We start from the raw sequence: 16,782 nt of genomic DNA, 5'->3' as shown, positions 1-16,782 counted from the left end.
TATCTTCGTGATAAATCTCATCATTTAAAATCTAGTTCGTGCTACTTTGGGAGCCTTTCGAGCTAAGTGTGGGTGGATTGTTTCACATAAAAGTATCCAGTGCATTTATCCTGATAAGCATATCATTTCCCCAGTGCTGCTCTTATGTAAGAGGCTGTCTAAAATGGGCAGGTAGTATTGGGAGCTTGAATTTCAGTTTCACAATACAACTCTTCACTTTTCTTTCAGTCTTTCCCCTGACTTGGGCTATGGGCTTTACATCCTTCCTGTGGAATAACCTTACAGAGAATCACAGCCTCATAGCACATGGCATATTAATGCTCCAAAACAAATCAAATCCCTGGAGCACAATTTATTTAGCTTCCTTTACTCCTCCCTCTAACCAAGAGGAATTACTGCAATGTCTCAGGTAAAATACTATATGCAATTAATCGGGGAACAGGAATAATCTTCACAAAGTCTAACAGATGAGGGATGATTCCTCGTCTGTGTCCTGCCAAATTTATAAACTCTTATTTGAGAGCTGTGTGGTGTGAAAGGTATCCATGCCCACTGGTGCTCAGTCAGTTCCACAGGCAGCAGGACTCAAATCCCAACATCCTTCATTTGCCCTCACGGTAAATACCCAGTCACAGCTCTGCTTGGGAAAAGAACATGTTGCGTTGACAACTGAAGAGAGTCCAAAATGATCGCATCTTAGGGAGGTCCTTGGAAAACTCATAAATTATTTATTTATAAACTGAAGCAGGATTCTTCTAAAGTTTTTCTTTTAATTAAAACATAAAAGTTAGTTATACAGAGCAATTTATGAATTAAAAATGGCATTCCTAAATTATTACGTTCTATGGGTTTTATTTTTATAGGTGGTGGGGAAAGACCAAAAGAGTGTAGAGATTAAGAGCAGGTGGAAGAGTTGTGGGTGCTGCTGGGCTATGAAGGAAGAGACAGACAGAACAGGCTCCATCTTGAAAGCAGGACTCCATCCTGGGCCAGACTGTGGACTTTGAGCTATGTGTCCTGTATCTATGGAAACAACATACCAACTGGAAAACCAGACCCCCCGATGAAGGCGCCTCAGGATTTGTACCTAGATTCTCTTTCGCCTAAAAGAATATGCTAATTACCTCTGTGACAGAACAAAATCGTAAATTCCATTATGCTTTTGGGGGCATGACCACAGGCCTATTGATAAATGTCCACTGTTTAACTATCTAGGCTTATGACACATGAATCATGGGTTAACTTTGATCATATCTCTCTTTTGCCTTGTCCAGACTAGTTTCAGAGAATTTGGGAGGTGTGTTTGAGCACGTACACTTAGGGTATATAGTTCAGTTCAGTTTAGTCGCTCAGTCGTGTCCGACTCTTTGCGACTCCATGAATCACAGCACGCCAGGCCTCCCTGTCTATCACCAACTCCCGGAGTTTACTCAAACTCGTGTCCGTTGAATCAGTGATGCCATTCAACCATCTCATCCTCTGTCGTCCCCTTCTCCTCCTGCCCCCAATCCCTCCCAGCATCAGGATCTTTTCCAACTCTTTTCCAACACTTTGCATCAGGTGGCCAAAGTATCGGAGTTTCAGCTTCATCATCAGTCCTTCCAATGAACACCCAGGACTGATCTCCTTCAGGATGGACTGGTTGGATCTCCTTGCAGTCCAAGGGACTCTCAAGAGTCTTCTCCAACACCACAGTTTAAAAGCGTCAATTCTTCTGCACTCAGCTCTCTTTATGGTCCAACTCTCACATCCATACATGACCACTGGAAAAACCATAACCTTGACCAGGTTTTCACAAAAACTGGTCGGGGTCCTTGGCTAAGAGGAGACTCTGCCTTGGGCCTGCCGGTGTAATAAACTGCACCCCACTATCTGCATGGTCCTTCTGAGTGAGTTTGCTTCCCAGAACACGTGGCTACGACAGCCGAACCACTTGTGAGCTGGGTGACACGGTACCCATCACACGGTGGGGAGGGGCGGGAGTGCGGTAAAGCCAAGGAGATAGTAAAGCATTTAATAAGACCTTCAGCAACCTTATTGAAAATTCATTCCAAAAACAAAAAGTCTCAGTCTCCTTACCCCTCAGACCTACAGGATCAGAAACTCTGATGGTGGGACCAGCCATTTCTGTTTTACAAACTCTGAGGTTCACTAGGGCTCACATTCCTTCTGTTCCAGTCAGCAGCCTTCAAAATAGTCTCCTGGGGCCCACCTGGGTTCCTCTGAACTCTTTTCTCCACACAGCAGCCGATCCTAAACCACCAGGTCCCAAGTCGATCTAAAACCCTACAACAGTTTCCACCGCACCTAAATAAAACCCAAACGCCTTACGGAGGAACTGCTTCAGCCCCCTTCCTGCCTCTCTGCTTTTATCTTGTATTTCTCTCCCCTGTTTACACCCTTCCAGTCACACTGCTCCTTTATATTCCTGGAACACTGGAAGATTGTTCCTGCCTCTGGGCCCTTCCGTGTCCTCTGCCTGGAACTTGCCCCTCCAGGCTCCTCCCGCCGACAATCTGTAGGCAGCGCCTTCTCGTAATTCAGGTTTCAGTATCAATGTCACCTCTCCAGTCACCTCCCTTCCCCCATCAATTTCTATCTGACCTAGTTTTCATTGTCTTCAAAGCAGCTACCACAATCTGAAATAACTGCACTTGCTTGTAAGCTCCATGAGAGCAGGAAGCACGTGTGCCTCTGTTGAGTAAATATTTGTTGATGAGTAAATATTTGTTAGAGGAACATAGTTGTTCTTGGAGCTCTAGTGTGTGGTAGAGCTGAGACGACCCAATGTCTTCTCTGTCCCCTTCAAAAGTCTCCTGAGCTGTATGTGGTCCCCAGCTTCAGAAGATGGGTCTGATAAAACAACATTCCTTTAAGCCACTTCTTAATATGCCAAGATATTCATGTCTTACTAGCTAGAATACAACACCAGTTTCCTTACTGATATTAAGAAAAATGTCAATGATTATGATATGATATCAATTCTATATGGAATCTAAAAAGAAATGATACAAATGAACTTATTTACAAAGCAGAAACAGATTCACAGACTTAGAGAACCAACTTATGGTTCCTCCCCCCGGCAGAGGGGGAAGAGTTGGGGGGATAGATTGGGAATTTGGGATTGACATGTACACATTGCTATATTTAAAATAGATAACCAACAAATACCTACTATTAAAAAAAATTTTTTTTAAAAAGAAAAAATGTCAATGACCAAATTACTTTTAAAAATAAATAAGCAATAATTCAATAAACAAAGTCATCTAAGTTGTTTTTCATGGAACTCAATAAAGGTACTTCCATTTTGATTAGAAAATATTGAGCCTAAAACATTTTCACTCTAAATTTTTCAAATTTCCCTGAGTAAACCACTATTCAACATGGTCAGTTCCAGCAGATCCCCTACCTGCAGCAGAGAATAGTATTAAGGACAAATCTGTGTTATGAGAATGACCTGGTTTCCAATATTTGTACCAGCATTTAACATTTTGTGACCTTGGTTGATTTTCTCTAACCCTAAAAACCCAGTTTCCTCATCCACAGAACTTGGGTCACAATAAATTATAGCAGAGTTGGGTTATGAGCATTAAGTTGGATAACATTTGTGAAAATGACTAATCACAGTTACAATTTTTTGAGCATCAATTCACATCAAATGTTCTGCTAAGCTGTTAACACATTATCTCTTTCTCATTCACTATAAGACAGTATTATTCCCATTTTACAGAAATTGAGAATGAAGGATTAATTTTCCCAAGATCGGAAAGCTGTAAGCATCAGCACTGGGGCTTTCAAAGTTAGGTTTGTCCAACTCAAAGGCTCTGGTCATTAGCCCCAAACCCTACTCCTTGTGAAATACCAAGCAAAGGTGCTACCACGTGGCAGGTAGAAATGTAGGCTTATCTTCCCACGCCTTGCCAACATGCCCTCGATCCTTTTGCTGTTCTGTACCACTGTACGGATATCTGTCTGGACGTTCTATTTCACTGAATATTTCTTAAGTTTTTCCTTTTGATGGAAAACGATTCCAGTGATCTGAGAGAAGATATTTAGAATTATTCCAACTTAAAGGAGAACTCACACAACTGTCTACACATACTTAATTGTCCATCCTTGTTTCAGGAAATGTTACTTATATATTGTGTTCATGGTAGCTTACTTGTCTATGCCATGTGATATTCTATTAGCAGAAACAACATGGGGTTTGGGGTCAAACAGTCCAGGGCCCCAGGACTCATCTCTGCCATTGTATAGGTCTGTGACTGTGCACACATATTATTCCTTCTCTGAGCATATTTCCTCATGTACAGACTGGGGAGAACAACCCACCCCTTAAAATGTTTGTGACACTTAACTCCTGGCACATCAAGGGTATTAAATAAACAGCAGTGCCCTCCTTCCATCACTTCTCCCTGCCCACTCTGCAAGCTCTGCTGTTCTAAGCCTCTGCAGGCATAGAGAATGTCTCTGTTTTCTATGTGAACAAAGCGTTTTGATAATACTTTAAAATAATGGAATTTGTTTGTGAAATGAATGCTGCAGGACCAGGGGTCTATCCCGGGAGGTGATGGTTATTTCAGTGACACGTCACTGCTGAGGGAAGCAGGAGAAGTCTGCTTTTGGAGCTGCTCTTAGAACCAGTTTCTGAGTCATGAAGGAAAAGCAGCCTTATTATTTGATGCTCTTTTTTTTAAATGATGTTCTTTTTTTGCTACTTTATTGGAGCTCCTTCTTATCCGAAATGGAAGTTTGTGCTCAGTTCTGGCATGGTAGAAACTTTAAAATATTTTTGACAAAAAGAAAAAAAATTACATATATATATATATATATATATATATATAGAGAGAGAGAGAGAGAGAGAGAGACATTTTAACTGTGTTCTTTATTTATTGCCTTGGGTTCAAATTATTCTTCTATTTCTAAAGATCATGATTACCACAAAAGGATAAAGGTTTGAAATCAGGAAATATTTAAAAAATCTAAAGGTAATTCCAAAAGATGAATTTTGGATCACAAATACCACTGATTTGGCACAATGGAAGCAACACAGATATTTAGGTATAGCCTCTAATGGTGACTGTTTTGAAGGGAACTTCATTTGAATTTGTGTGTTCAAGTTAGACTGTTACTTGTAAACATTTGTCTAATATGAAACTTAGCATATAAATACTGCAATCAATTCAATAAGATTTACTGCATATTCCACACAAGCTAAAATTATTGCAGAAGAAAATGCTTTCAATTGCTGTCTGGAAACTTTTTACACTATATGTTCTATCAGTAACAGAATTTGAGTGTGTACTCCAAATTCACATATAGTTAATTTATTTATAAATCACATGCATATTTTTAAAGTTGTAATCATTTACATGTATTTATAATGTACCTGCATTGTGAAACAGATAACAGGAGAAATTGCGGGGCATAAATGTGTGTGCATACATACACACACGTCAATATATTTTCTCTTTATCTCAATGAAACACCTTGTGTGTATCTGACACATAGCATCCATCCTGGAGACCAATGAATTAAGATAATAATGATTGTGATAAAGGGGCTAAGACTCCTTTTGCTTTTTTGTTTTGCATATAGAGTCTGTTACTTTTTTTTTTTTTTAACATTTTATTGTATTGGGGGTATAGCCAATTAACAAACAATGCTGCTAGAGGTTCAAGTAAACAGCAAAGGGGACTCAGCCATACATTTACATGTATCATTTCCCCCCAGACTCCCCTCCCATCCTGGCTGCCACATAAACAGAGTTCTCTGTGCTATACAATAGGTCTTTCTAGGTTATCCATTAAATACAGCAGTGTGTACATGGCCATCTTCAACTCCCTAACTATCCTTTCCCCCGGCAACCATAAGTTCGTGCGTTCTCAACCATAACTCTGTGCAAGACTCCCTTTTCGAAATGGTCATTATACAAAATTGTTACCTTTCATCTGATTAGCAACATTCATTCAGTTCAGTTCAGTCTCTCAGTCAAGTCCAACTCTTTGTGACCCCATGGACTGCAGCACACCAGGCCTCCCTGTCCATCACCAACTCCTAGAGCTTGCTCAGACTCATGTTCATTGAGTTGGATATGCCATCCAACCATTTCATCCTCTGTCATCCCCTTCTCTTCCCACCTTCAATCTTTCCCAGATCAGGGTTTTTTCAAATGAGTCAGTTCTTTGCATCAGGTGGCCAAAGTAATGGAGTCTCAGCTTCAGCACGAGTCCTTCCAATGAACGCCCAGGACTGATTTCCTTTAGGATGGACTGGTTGGATCTCTTTGCAGTCCAAGGGACTCTCAAGAGTCTTCTCCAACACCACAGTTCAAAAGCATCAATTCTTCAGCGCTCAGCATGCTTTATGGTCCAACTCTCACATTCATACATGACTACTGGAAAAACCATAGCTTTGACTAGACAGACCTTTGCTGGCAAAGTAATGTCTCTGCTTTTTAATATACTGTTTAGGTTGGTCATAGCTTTTCTTCCAAAAAGCAAGTGTCTTTTAATTTCATAGCTGCAGTCACCATCTGCAGTGATTTTGGAGCCTCCCCCAAAATAAAATCTCTCACTGTTTCCATTGTTTCCCCATCTATTTGCCATGAAGTGATGGAATCAGATGCCATGATTTTCATTTTTTGAATGTTGAGTTTTAAGTCAGCTTTTCCACTCTCCTCTTTCACTTTCATCAAGAGGCTCTTTAGTTCTTCTTCACTTTCTGCCATCAGGATGGTGTCATCCTCATATCTGAGGTTATTGATATTTCTCCTGGCAGGCAATCTTGATTCTAGTTTGCACTTCATCCAGCCTGGCATTTCGCATGATGCACTCTGCATATCAGTTAAATAAGCAGGGTGACAATATACAGCCTTGACGTACTCCTTTCTGGATTTGGAACCAGTCTGTTGTTCCATGTCCAATTCTAACTGTTGCTTCTTGACCTGCATACAGATTTCTCAGAAGGCAGGTCAGGCGGTCTGGTATTCCCATCCCTTGAAGAATTTTCCAGTTTGTTGTGATCTACACAGTCAAAGGGTTTGGTGTAATCAATAAAGCAGAAGATGTTTTTCTGGAATTCTCTTGCTTTTTGTATGATCCAATGGATGCTGGCAATTTGATCTCTGGTTCCTCTGCCTTTTCTAAATCTACCTTGAATATCTTAAACAGTGAAACAGTTCACGTACTGTTGGAGCCTGGCCTGGAGAATTTTGAGCATCTTTGCTAGCTTGTTAGATGAGTGCAATTGTGCAGTAGTTTGATCATTCTTTGGCATTGTCTTATTTGGGACTGGAATGAAATCTGACCTTTTCCAGTCCTGTGGCCACTGCTGAGTTTTCCAAATTTGCTGGGATACTGACTATAGCACATTAACAGCATTATCTTTTAGAATTTGAAATTGCTCAACTGGAACTCCATCCCCTCCACTAGCTTTGTTCGTAGTGATGCTTCCTAAGGCCCACTTGACTTTGCATTCCAGGATGTCAGGCTCTAGGTGAATGATCACACCATCATGGTTATCTGGGTCATGAAGATCTTTTTTGTAGAGTTCTTCTGTGTATTCTTGCCACCTCTTCTTAATAGCTTCTGCTTCCATCAGGTCCACACCAATTTAGTCCTTTATTGTGCCCATCTTTGCATGAAATGCTCTGTTGGTATCCTTAATTTTCTTGAAGAGATCTCTAGTCTTTCCCATTCTATTGTTTTCCTTTATTTCTCTGCACTGATCACTGAGGAAGGCTTTCTTATCTCTCCTTGCTAGTCTTTGGAACTCTGCATTCAAAGGGGCATATCTTTCCTTTTCTCCTTTGCCTTTTGCTTCTCTTCTTTTCTCAGCTCTTTGTAAGGCCTCCTCAGACAACCATTTTGCCTTTTGCATTTCTTTTTCTTGGGGACAGTCTTGATCAATGCCTCCTGTACAATGTCACGAACCTCCATCCATAGTTCTTCAGGCACTCTGTCTATCAGATCTGATCCCTTGAATCTATTTGTTACTTCCACTGTATAATCATAAGGGATTTGATTTAGATCATACCTGAATGGTCTAGTGGTTTTTCCTCCTTTCTTCACTTTAAGTTCTGAATTTTGCAATAAGGAGTTCATGATTTGAGGCTTAGTCAGCTCCTGGTCTTGTTTTTTGCTGACTGTATAGAGCTTCTCCAGCTTTGGCTGCAAAGAATATAATCAGTCTGATTTCAGTACTAGCATCTGCTGATGTCCATGTGTAGAGTCTTCTCTTGTATTGTTGGAAGAGGGTGTTTGCTATGACAGCGCTTTCTCTTGGCAAAACTCTGTTAGCCTTTGCACTGCTTCATTTTGTACTCCAAGGTCAAATTTGCCTGCTACTCCAGGTATTTCTTGACTTCCTACTTTTGAATTCCAGTCCCTATGATGAAAAGGACATCTTTTTTGGGTGTTAGTTCTAGAAGGTCTTGTAGGTCTTCATAGAACCGTTCAATTTTCAGCCTTACTGTTTGGGCATAGACTTGGATTACTATGATATTGAATGGTTTGCCTTGGAAACGAACAGAGATCATTCTGTCATTTTGGGGACTGCACCCAAGAATTGCATTTCAGACTCTTTTGTTGACTATGGGGGCTACTCCATTTCTTCTAAGAGATTCTTGCCCACAGTAGTAGATGTAATGGTCATCTGAATTAAATTCGCCCATTCCAGTCCATTTTAGTTCACTGATTCCTAAAATGTCGATGTTCACTCGTGCCATCTCCTGTTTGAGCACTTCTAATTTACCTCGATTCACGGACCTAACATTCCCGGTTCCTATCCAATATTGCTCTGTACAGCATCAGACTTTACTTCCATCGCTAGTCACATCCACAACTGGGCATTGTTTTCACTTTGGCTCCATCTCTTCATTCTTTCTGGAGTTATTTCTTCACTCTTCTCCAATAGCATATTGGGCACCTACCAACTTGGGAAGTTCATCTTTCAGTGTCCTATCTTTTTGCCTTTTCATACTGTTCATGGGGTTCTCAATGCAAGAATACTGAAGTGGTTTGCCATTCCCTTCTCCAGTGGAACTGGAGAACTCTCCACCATGACCCATCTGTCTTGGGTGGCCCTACACAGCATGGCTCATAGTTTCATTGAGTTAAACTAGGCTGTGTTCCATGTGTTCAGTCTGATTAGTTTTCTGTGATTGTGGTTTTCATTCTGTCTACCATCTGATGGATAAGGATAAGAGGCTTATGGAAGCTTCCTGATGGCAGAGACTGACTGTGGGGGCAACTTTCATTACCTATACTATAATTCACCACAGATTCACTAAGAGTGCAATTTAGGAGGTAATGATTTAGTGAAATTAATTTATCACTAGAAGCTGGCATTACAGACTCGATCGATGGACATGAGTTTGAGCAAGCTCCAGGAGATGGTGATGGACAGGGAAGCCTGGCATAAAGCAGTCCATGGGGTCACAAAGAGTTGAACACGACTGAGTGACTGAATGACAACAACAAGACAAAGCTTAACAAAGTTGTTAAAAACTGCATGTTGAGCTGACATGAGACCCTATAAAATAGTGTGACTCTATAAAGATGTTAAGGGGACACTTCCGCATCATATGAAAAGGGACTGGTCAGATACAACTTCGACTACAGCGATCAAAGGCAGGCCATGCTGTGAACTGACTCTCGTTAGATTATGAGTCCTACAGAATCAAAGACTCAAATGGCGTTTCCAGCCGAAAAGTCTGTTGCAGGTGCATCAGTCTCTGAAACAACCTCACATGCCTATAAAACAACACTGGTACAAGAAGCAAGTGAACTATAAAAATAATGGCACGAGACAAAGGAAAGTAATGAGACCATCTGTCTCAATATTTGTGTGTGAAGGCATATTACCCTCAGCCACTACAATATGCTTCCTCAAAGTTACCAAAAAATAATTGTATTCATAAATCCAAAGGAGCTGTCAGACAAAAGATTACTTCTTACTTCAAATGCCATTTCACAGCAACATTTGGTGCAACATGCCAATTCAAACAATTTCTTAAAGTTCCTGGAGTAGAAGATAATACACATTTCATAATGTTTAAAGTGCATTTCATAAAAACATTTTTTAAAATAACTATGTTGGATTAAGAAGCTTGGTTTCTCATGTAGAAAACTCAAACTTATAATGAAGAAGGAAAAAAAAATACAATTTTAAATTATGTTTTATAAAATTTTTCAGTTCATGCTGAATAACAATGAGCTACTAGAAATAATTAAGAGCAGACTTTATAAGCTGTAATAAAAACACTTCAATGCATTTTTAAATGGCTTTTAAATTTATTACAAATAAAATTCTAACAAGGTGTCTTGGGATAAAATTTTTTGAATCCTTACCTTGCCATACTTCTGGGCATAAGATCCTGTAAGCAGCGAGTGGAAAACAATGATGGTTTCATCCAAGTCCCAGACAAACACACGCTGGAGAAAAAGATAAATATCAGAGAACCATCAAGTTCTAAGGAAAGAGAAATCTCTTTACAAGTAGAAAGCATCTTGCTTTGTTGTTGGATATAATCTTGACACCACTGTAGAGAAAACTGAGTCCCTTGGACAGCAAGAAGATCAAATCAGCCAATCCTACAGGAAATCAACACTGAATATTCATTGGAAGGACTGATGTTGAAGCTGAAGCTCCAATACTTTGGCAACCTGATGTAAAGAGCTGACTCATTGGAAAAGACCTTGATGCTGGGAAAGACTGAGGGCAAGAGAAGAAGGGGCCAACATAGGATGAGATGGTTGGTTGGCATCACTGTCTCAATGTACATGAGTTTGAGCAAACTCTGGGAGATGACGAAGGACAGGGAAGCCTGGTGTGCTGCAGTCCATGGGGTCACAAAGACTTGGACACAACTTAGTGGCTGAACAACAAATGCTACTCTATTATTTTTTTCCCCAAATTTGCCAGATTTATTTCCTGTAAAACCTAGAAGGAAGAGTGACAAATAAATATAATAAGCTGAATTTAGATGTCCTAATTTGAAAGAATTCATCCAAATATTTACTTGCACTTAATTTCCAAAAAGACACATTTGGATTTTATGATAAAAGTGTGCTTTTACAAAATTTTAGGTGATGAAGTTTAGCAATTCATGCAAGGAATTAATTTTTTTTCTGATTAAAAAAGTAATAATCATGTTTTATTGTTTTTAAAAAAAGAATCAGGCACTCAGAAGGAAAAGCAAAATGGAAATCATCTTTAGCTTACTATATTTAGGTAGTAACTACCATCACTACATTCAGGTAGCTCTTTTTTCAGTATTGCAAATATACATTTGTGAAAACAGCATCAAACAATATACACTATTTTACTTTAAGAATTAAATTTTTACAAATATTTTAAAGAATCAATGAGCAATCCCTAAATACAAATTGTAAAGTGTGGACCTTGGGGTCACATTAGGTGATAAGATATGTTGTTTGGCCTGCACACTGTTTTGAAAGACTTCAAATAATCGATCAACATTTTGAGATTAGACTTCTTGCAAAGTTCAGGGTTCTGACTGTAGTGGACAAACTTCCGATCTGTAGCAATGCTGGCAGTGATTCCACGGAGCAGTGATGCAGGGGCCACTTGAGACTGGCCAGTGCTTCCTCTTCTTCAAAATCTAAAGGCTCCCTCGCCCAGCCCACTCATTTATATCACCTCTGCCTTCCTGAAGGCATTTTAATCTGCTACTGTTGTTCTTCACATTGTCAACCACAAATTGGCACTTACCAAGAGCACTGCCAAGGACGGAACAACAAAAGCATTTGCCACCTGCCTCTGCGGAGACTGAACCCCATGCTGCTATAAGCTGTTGACCTTCAACAATCCCTGAGGGAGTTCAGGTGGAATGAGGCACCCTGTGTTCCAGCGAATCTGGTCTTTAGATAGTTGGATGTTTTTAGGAACAGATTTTATGGCCTCAATCTTTGCATCTCCTCATGTTCAGTTCAGTTCAGTTGCTCAGTCATGTCCGACTCTCTGCAACCCCATGGACTGCAGCACGTCAGGCCTCCCTGTCCATCACCAACTCCTGGAGTTTACTCAAACTCATGTCCATTGAGTTGGTGACACCATCCAACCATCTTGTCCTCTGTCGTCCCCTTCTCCTCCTGCCTTCAATCTTTACTAGCATCAGGTTTTTTTCCAAAGAGTCAGTTCTTCACATCAGGTGGCCAAATTACTGGAGTTTCAGCTTCAGCATCAGTCCTTCCAATGAACACCCAGGACTGATCTCCTTTAGGATGGACTGGTTGGATCTCCTTGCAGTCCAAGGGACTCTCAAGAGTCTTCTCCAACACCACAGTTCAAAAGCATCAATTCTTCAGTGCTCAGCTTTCTTTATAGTCCAAGTCTCACATCCATACACGACCACTGGCAAAACCATAGCTTTGACTAGATGGACTTTTGTTGGCAAAGTAATGTCTCCACTTTTTAATATGCTGTCTATATTGGTCATAACTTTTTGTCCGAGGAGCAAGCATCTTTTAATTTTATGGCTGCAGTCACCATCTGCAGTGATTTGGGAGCCCAAAGAAATAAAGTTTATCACTGTTTCCACTGTGTCCCCATCTATTTGCCATGAAGTGATGGGTCCAGATGCCATGATCTTAGTTTTCTGAATGTTGAGTTTTAAGCCAATTCTTTCACTCTCCTCTTTCACTTTCATCAAGAGACTCTTTAGTTTTTCTTCACTTTCTGCCATAAGGGTGGTGTCATCTGCATATGTGAGGTTATTGATATTTCTCCCAGCAATCTTGATCTCAGCTTGTGCTTCTTCCAGTCCAGCGTTTCTCATGATGTACTCTGCATGTAAGTTAAATAAGCAGGGTGACGATATACAGCCTTGATGTACTCCTTTCTCGATTCGGAACTAGTCTGTTGTTCCATGTCCAGTTCTAACTGTTGCTTCTTGACCTGCATACAGATTTCTCAGGAGGCAGGTCAGGTAGTCTGTTATTCCCATCTCTTGTTGTGATCCACACAGTCAAAGGCTTTGGCATAGTCAATAAAGCAGAAGTAGATGTTTTTCTGGAACTCTCTTGCTTTTTTGATGATCCAACGGATTTGGCAATTTGATCTCTGGTTCCTCTGCCTTTTCTAAATCCAGCTTCAACATCTGGAAATTCACAGTTCACATACTATTGAAGCCTGGCTTAGAGAATTTTGAGCATGTCTAGAGAAGCACTAAATCCCTTCATGGTGACATCAGATCCTTATGACAAAAAACCTTTTGTAAAATGAGTGCTTAATGGTATTGAACTCCCCCTTCACCAAACGTTATATATTGACCTTCCCCCACTGCCACTAAGGAGCAGTCTTTCAGAGCTCTCTGAGATGCTGCCTCTGGGGCAGCAGTCCTCATTTTGCCCCAAACAAAACTTAACTCGCAACCTTCAAGTTGTGCATCTTTTTTAGTTGAAAACATCAAGGAAGTGATCTTTTAGGAAGTGGTATAATGACTATTCCTTGACCTTACTAAATCTGATGATTAAACTTTTTTTCATAATTAAAATACTCAGTTATACAAGAAGTAACACATTATGGTTAAGAATAATTTATTTGATGTTTTGTAATAAAAATCAGCCTGCTTAGTATGAATATATGTCAAGAGATCCATCCCAACTTGAAAAAATGACACAGATATAAATATTTTACCATAATATGTATCAAATGATTAAAATTTTTCTCACTATCCAATGACCACCTTTCCTTTCCATGCAGATTAATTTTATCTTTTAAAATTTACTGACCTATACGAACACCTTTCATTACCCTATTACTCCCAAATAGAGCACTTCTTATCGCACAATGGCTTTATTTTTAAATAATAATTTTCTATTTGTGCCTTCTGTATCAAAAGATCCAACTATCTCCAGCCTGGAATTTGTAAAGCATCATTTTTAAGTTACTGTCTTTAATTTTGTATTATAATGGAAGAAATCTCCAGTGTTAGAGCTGTTAAATGCCAGCTTCCATGTAGGTCCACTCATTTCATGATACGTCCTTTTAAGTTTGAAACTTCATGAAACTGTAAAGTATAGAACATATCCAACAGGATAAAATATCTATTACGTCTCTTAAAGATAAGTCAGCATACCTCCAGGTCACTGTCAGGAGGTGGGGAGGGATTATTTTTCCGGCCTCTTCCTCGGGACTTTGACCCAGAACTCCTGCACGTTCTCTCATCAAGATCTTTGATGGGTGTGGAGGGGCTTTGCACAGTATCAAACTCTCCTGTAAATAACATAAATTGTGTCAAGAATAGCACTTTATTTTTAGATCAGGTGTAAGTCTTCATTATGAATTATCTTAACAAAAAGCTCCTTATGACAAAAAAAAAAGATAGAAAAGATATAATCCCCAATACACAAAAATCCTAATTTAGTCAAAAATTTTTGCAGGTCACATCATTTTATCCTAGATTTGATCTATGTGAGCTATTAAACCTGAATACCTTTGGTACTCCGGATGCTCTCAACTTGCCTGTCTCTATCCCCACCTACATATTTATCTAAATTTAGACCTGTTCTCAACTCCTTATGTCAGAAGAGAAGATCCCATTCCTCCACATTGCAAGTATGACTTCTTAGCCTCACCTACTGGGAAATCACATTCCACTACTCAAACTCTCTTATCTTCCCTTCAACTTCGCCCTTTCCTGGGGTTGGGCAGTGGCGGGGCGGTTCGGGCACAGATTAAAAAGTCCTTCCCTTTAACCTTGCATCTATAGAAACTATTTACTTGCTATCTTTTCTTTTTAAAGGATCTTCTCTTAAAAGAACAGGCATACTAGTCCTGTCCAATAGAAATATAATGTGGGCCATGAATGTAACCACACATATAATTTTAAATGTTCTAGAAGCTGCATTTTTAAAAAATGTAAAAAGCAACATGTAAAATTATTTTTATTCTTATATGTTAATTGCTCTAATATATTCAAAACATTATCATTTCATTATATAATAAATATGAACATGGCATGTTTTAGATAATGTCTTTTTCACACTAAGTCTTCAAAATCCTGTGTGTATATGATGCTTAGAGCTGACTTGGATCTGTAGCAGCTACATGTGCCTACTAGGCCCCTGCAATGGAGCTAGTATAGACTGAAGTCACTGGCTACAGAACTGAATGTCACATTTGTCTCTACTTTCTGACATCTCATTTGTCATAATCCAGCTTTAGTTTACCAAAACTCTAACAAAACTATTCTTACCCGGAGTCTCCAAAAGCCACTAAAATGACACACGCAATAATAGACAGACCCAGTCCTTACCTTCTTGGATCTCTGTGCTACATGTGATTGATCCTCTTAAACACCACCTGCTCAGAACCATTAAGTAGCTGATACCCTGCTAGAATCTTCTAGAAGCTTTTCCATGAGTCCTTCTCTGTCTAGGAGACACGGACTCCTTTTCTTCCTCCCATTCCTCACATGCTGGGATTTAGTAGTTCTATCTTTTGATCATTTTCCCCACTCCACACCATGCTGGCGATCTAATCCTCTCATAGGTCAGTCACTTTCTACTCGATGATGCATACATCATACTGAGTCAAATCCTACGTTTCAAACTTTATGTTTAATTGGGTTCTGCATGTCCCACAGATACCCGGAAGTCTGCCATGTCTAAAGATAAGTGATGGAGCACCTTATGAGGTGGAGAGCATGGAGCAGTGGCAGATCTGTGACGAAGGTTTTAAGATAAACTGAGGCAACAGCGAGGTACCGTAAAACCTCACAAGTAACAAGAGTCCAATTTACCGTATGACTTCAAACGTTGTATTCAATCTCTCTGAATCTTAGTTTCTTTGTATATTAAAACATCAGTAATAGCAGCTACCTTTTATTACTGAGGTAAATCTAATTTAATTTAAATCATATGCATAAAGTTAAAATGTCTAGGAGAATCCAACGGCAAACAATATCAAAGTTACACAGTTTTTAAATATAAAGATGTTATGACTCTCCAGTTGTTGTTGTTGCTATTTATTTGCTAAGTCATGTCTGATTCTTTCTGATCCTATGGACTGTAGCCCACCAGGCTCCTCTGTCCATGGGATTTCCCAGGCAAGAATACTGGAGTGGGTTGCCATTTCCTTCTCCATGACTCTCACGCCTTATCATAAAAATCAAAGTAAAATAATTACAAGAACAGCCAAGCAGTTACTAATCTAAATAAACACATCTGAACAAACTAGATAAAACTTAAGTAATATTTTTTTCTGAGAAATTCTAAGTAAATAATTTTTACAAAGCTAACCTCTAATAATTTTTAATGGTCAAATGTTTTCTTTGGGAAACACTGTGCGTGTCAGGGCAGCATCCAAGAAATGGCTGCTCCAAATACTATTTGCTCTTAAAACACTGCTAACACAGTTCCTTGCATGGGTTTTTGTTATCGGATGTATGAGAGTAAATAACATAACAAAAGATTCTTTAGCTATGAATGCTGACTACAGCCCAATGTCATAGTAAATCATGTTTTAGCTTACTTGTGCAGACATTAAAGGAGGTTTTGGGTGTCTATACACACAACTAATTTTTTAAAAATCACACAAAATGTTTTCTATTTTCAGTTATTTTTATAAAATAGAATTTTTCTAATTTGTCCTAAAAATCAAATGTTCTTTTTCAAGTAAAATACTGATTCAAAATTAACTCACACATGTTAAGCTTATAATGTAAACCAATTTTTGGTTGACATTCTGTAAAACCTGTCTTTCTATCCATTACAGATCAATTTTTTAGAAGTTAATTCCCATCAGGCAGTTTTG

The 16,782-nt window shown here is 39.3% G+C and overlaps 1 protein-coding gene across 1 annotated transcript in view; it reads right to left on the bottom strand.

The window, feature by feature from the left end:
• EYA4 (EYA transcriptional coactivator and phosphatase 4) overlaps window positions 1–16,782 on the bottom strand; it is a gene marked incomplete at its 5' end in the record, with an annotated part of 71,528 nt that overhangs the window by 29,844 nt on the left and 24,902 nt on the right. The window contains 2 exons of the mRNA XM_061130103.1: window positions 10,353–10,436; window positions 14,105–14,241. Of these exons, the coding sequence (XP_060986086.1) occupies window positions 10,353–10,436; window positions 14,105–14,241 (221 nt within the window). The remainder of the gene's footprint in view (window positions 1–10,352; window positions 10,437–14,104; window positions 14,242–16,782) is intronic.

This window comes from Dama dama, chromosome 26 (genome assembly GCF_033118175.1).
Source record: "Dama dama isolate Ldn47 chromosome 26, ASM3311817v1, whole genome shotgun sequence".
Taxonomy (NCBI): Eukaryota; Metazoa; Chordata; class Mammalia; order Artiodactyla; family Cervidae; genus Dama; species Dama dama.
The sequence above is the reverse complement of the archived record's forward strand: the minus strand, read 5'-3'. Positions and strand labels throughout refer to the sequence as shown.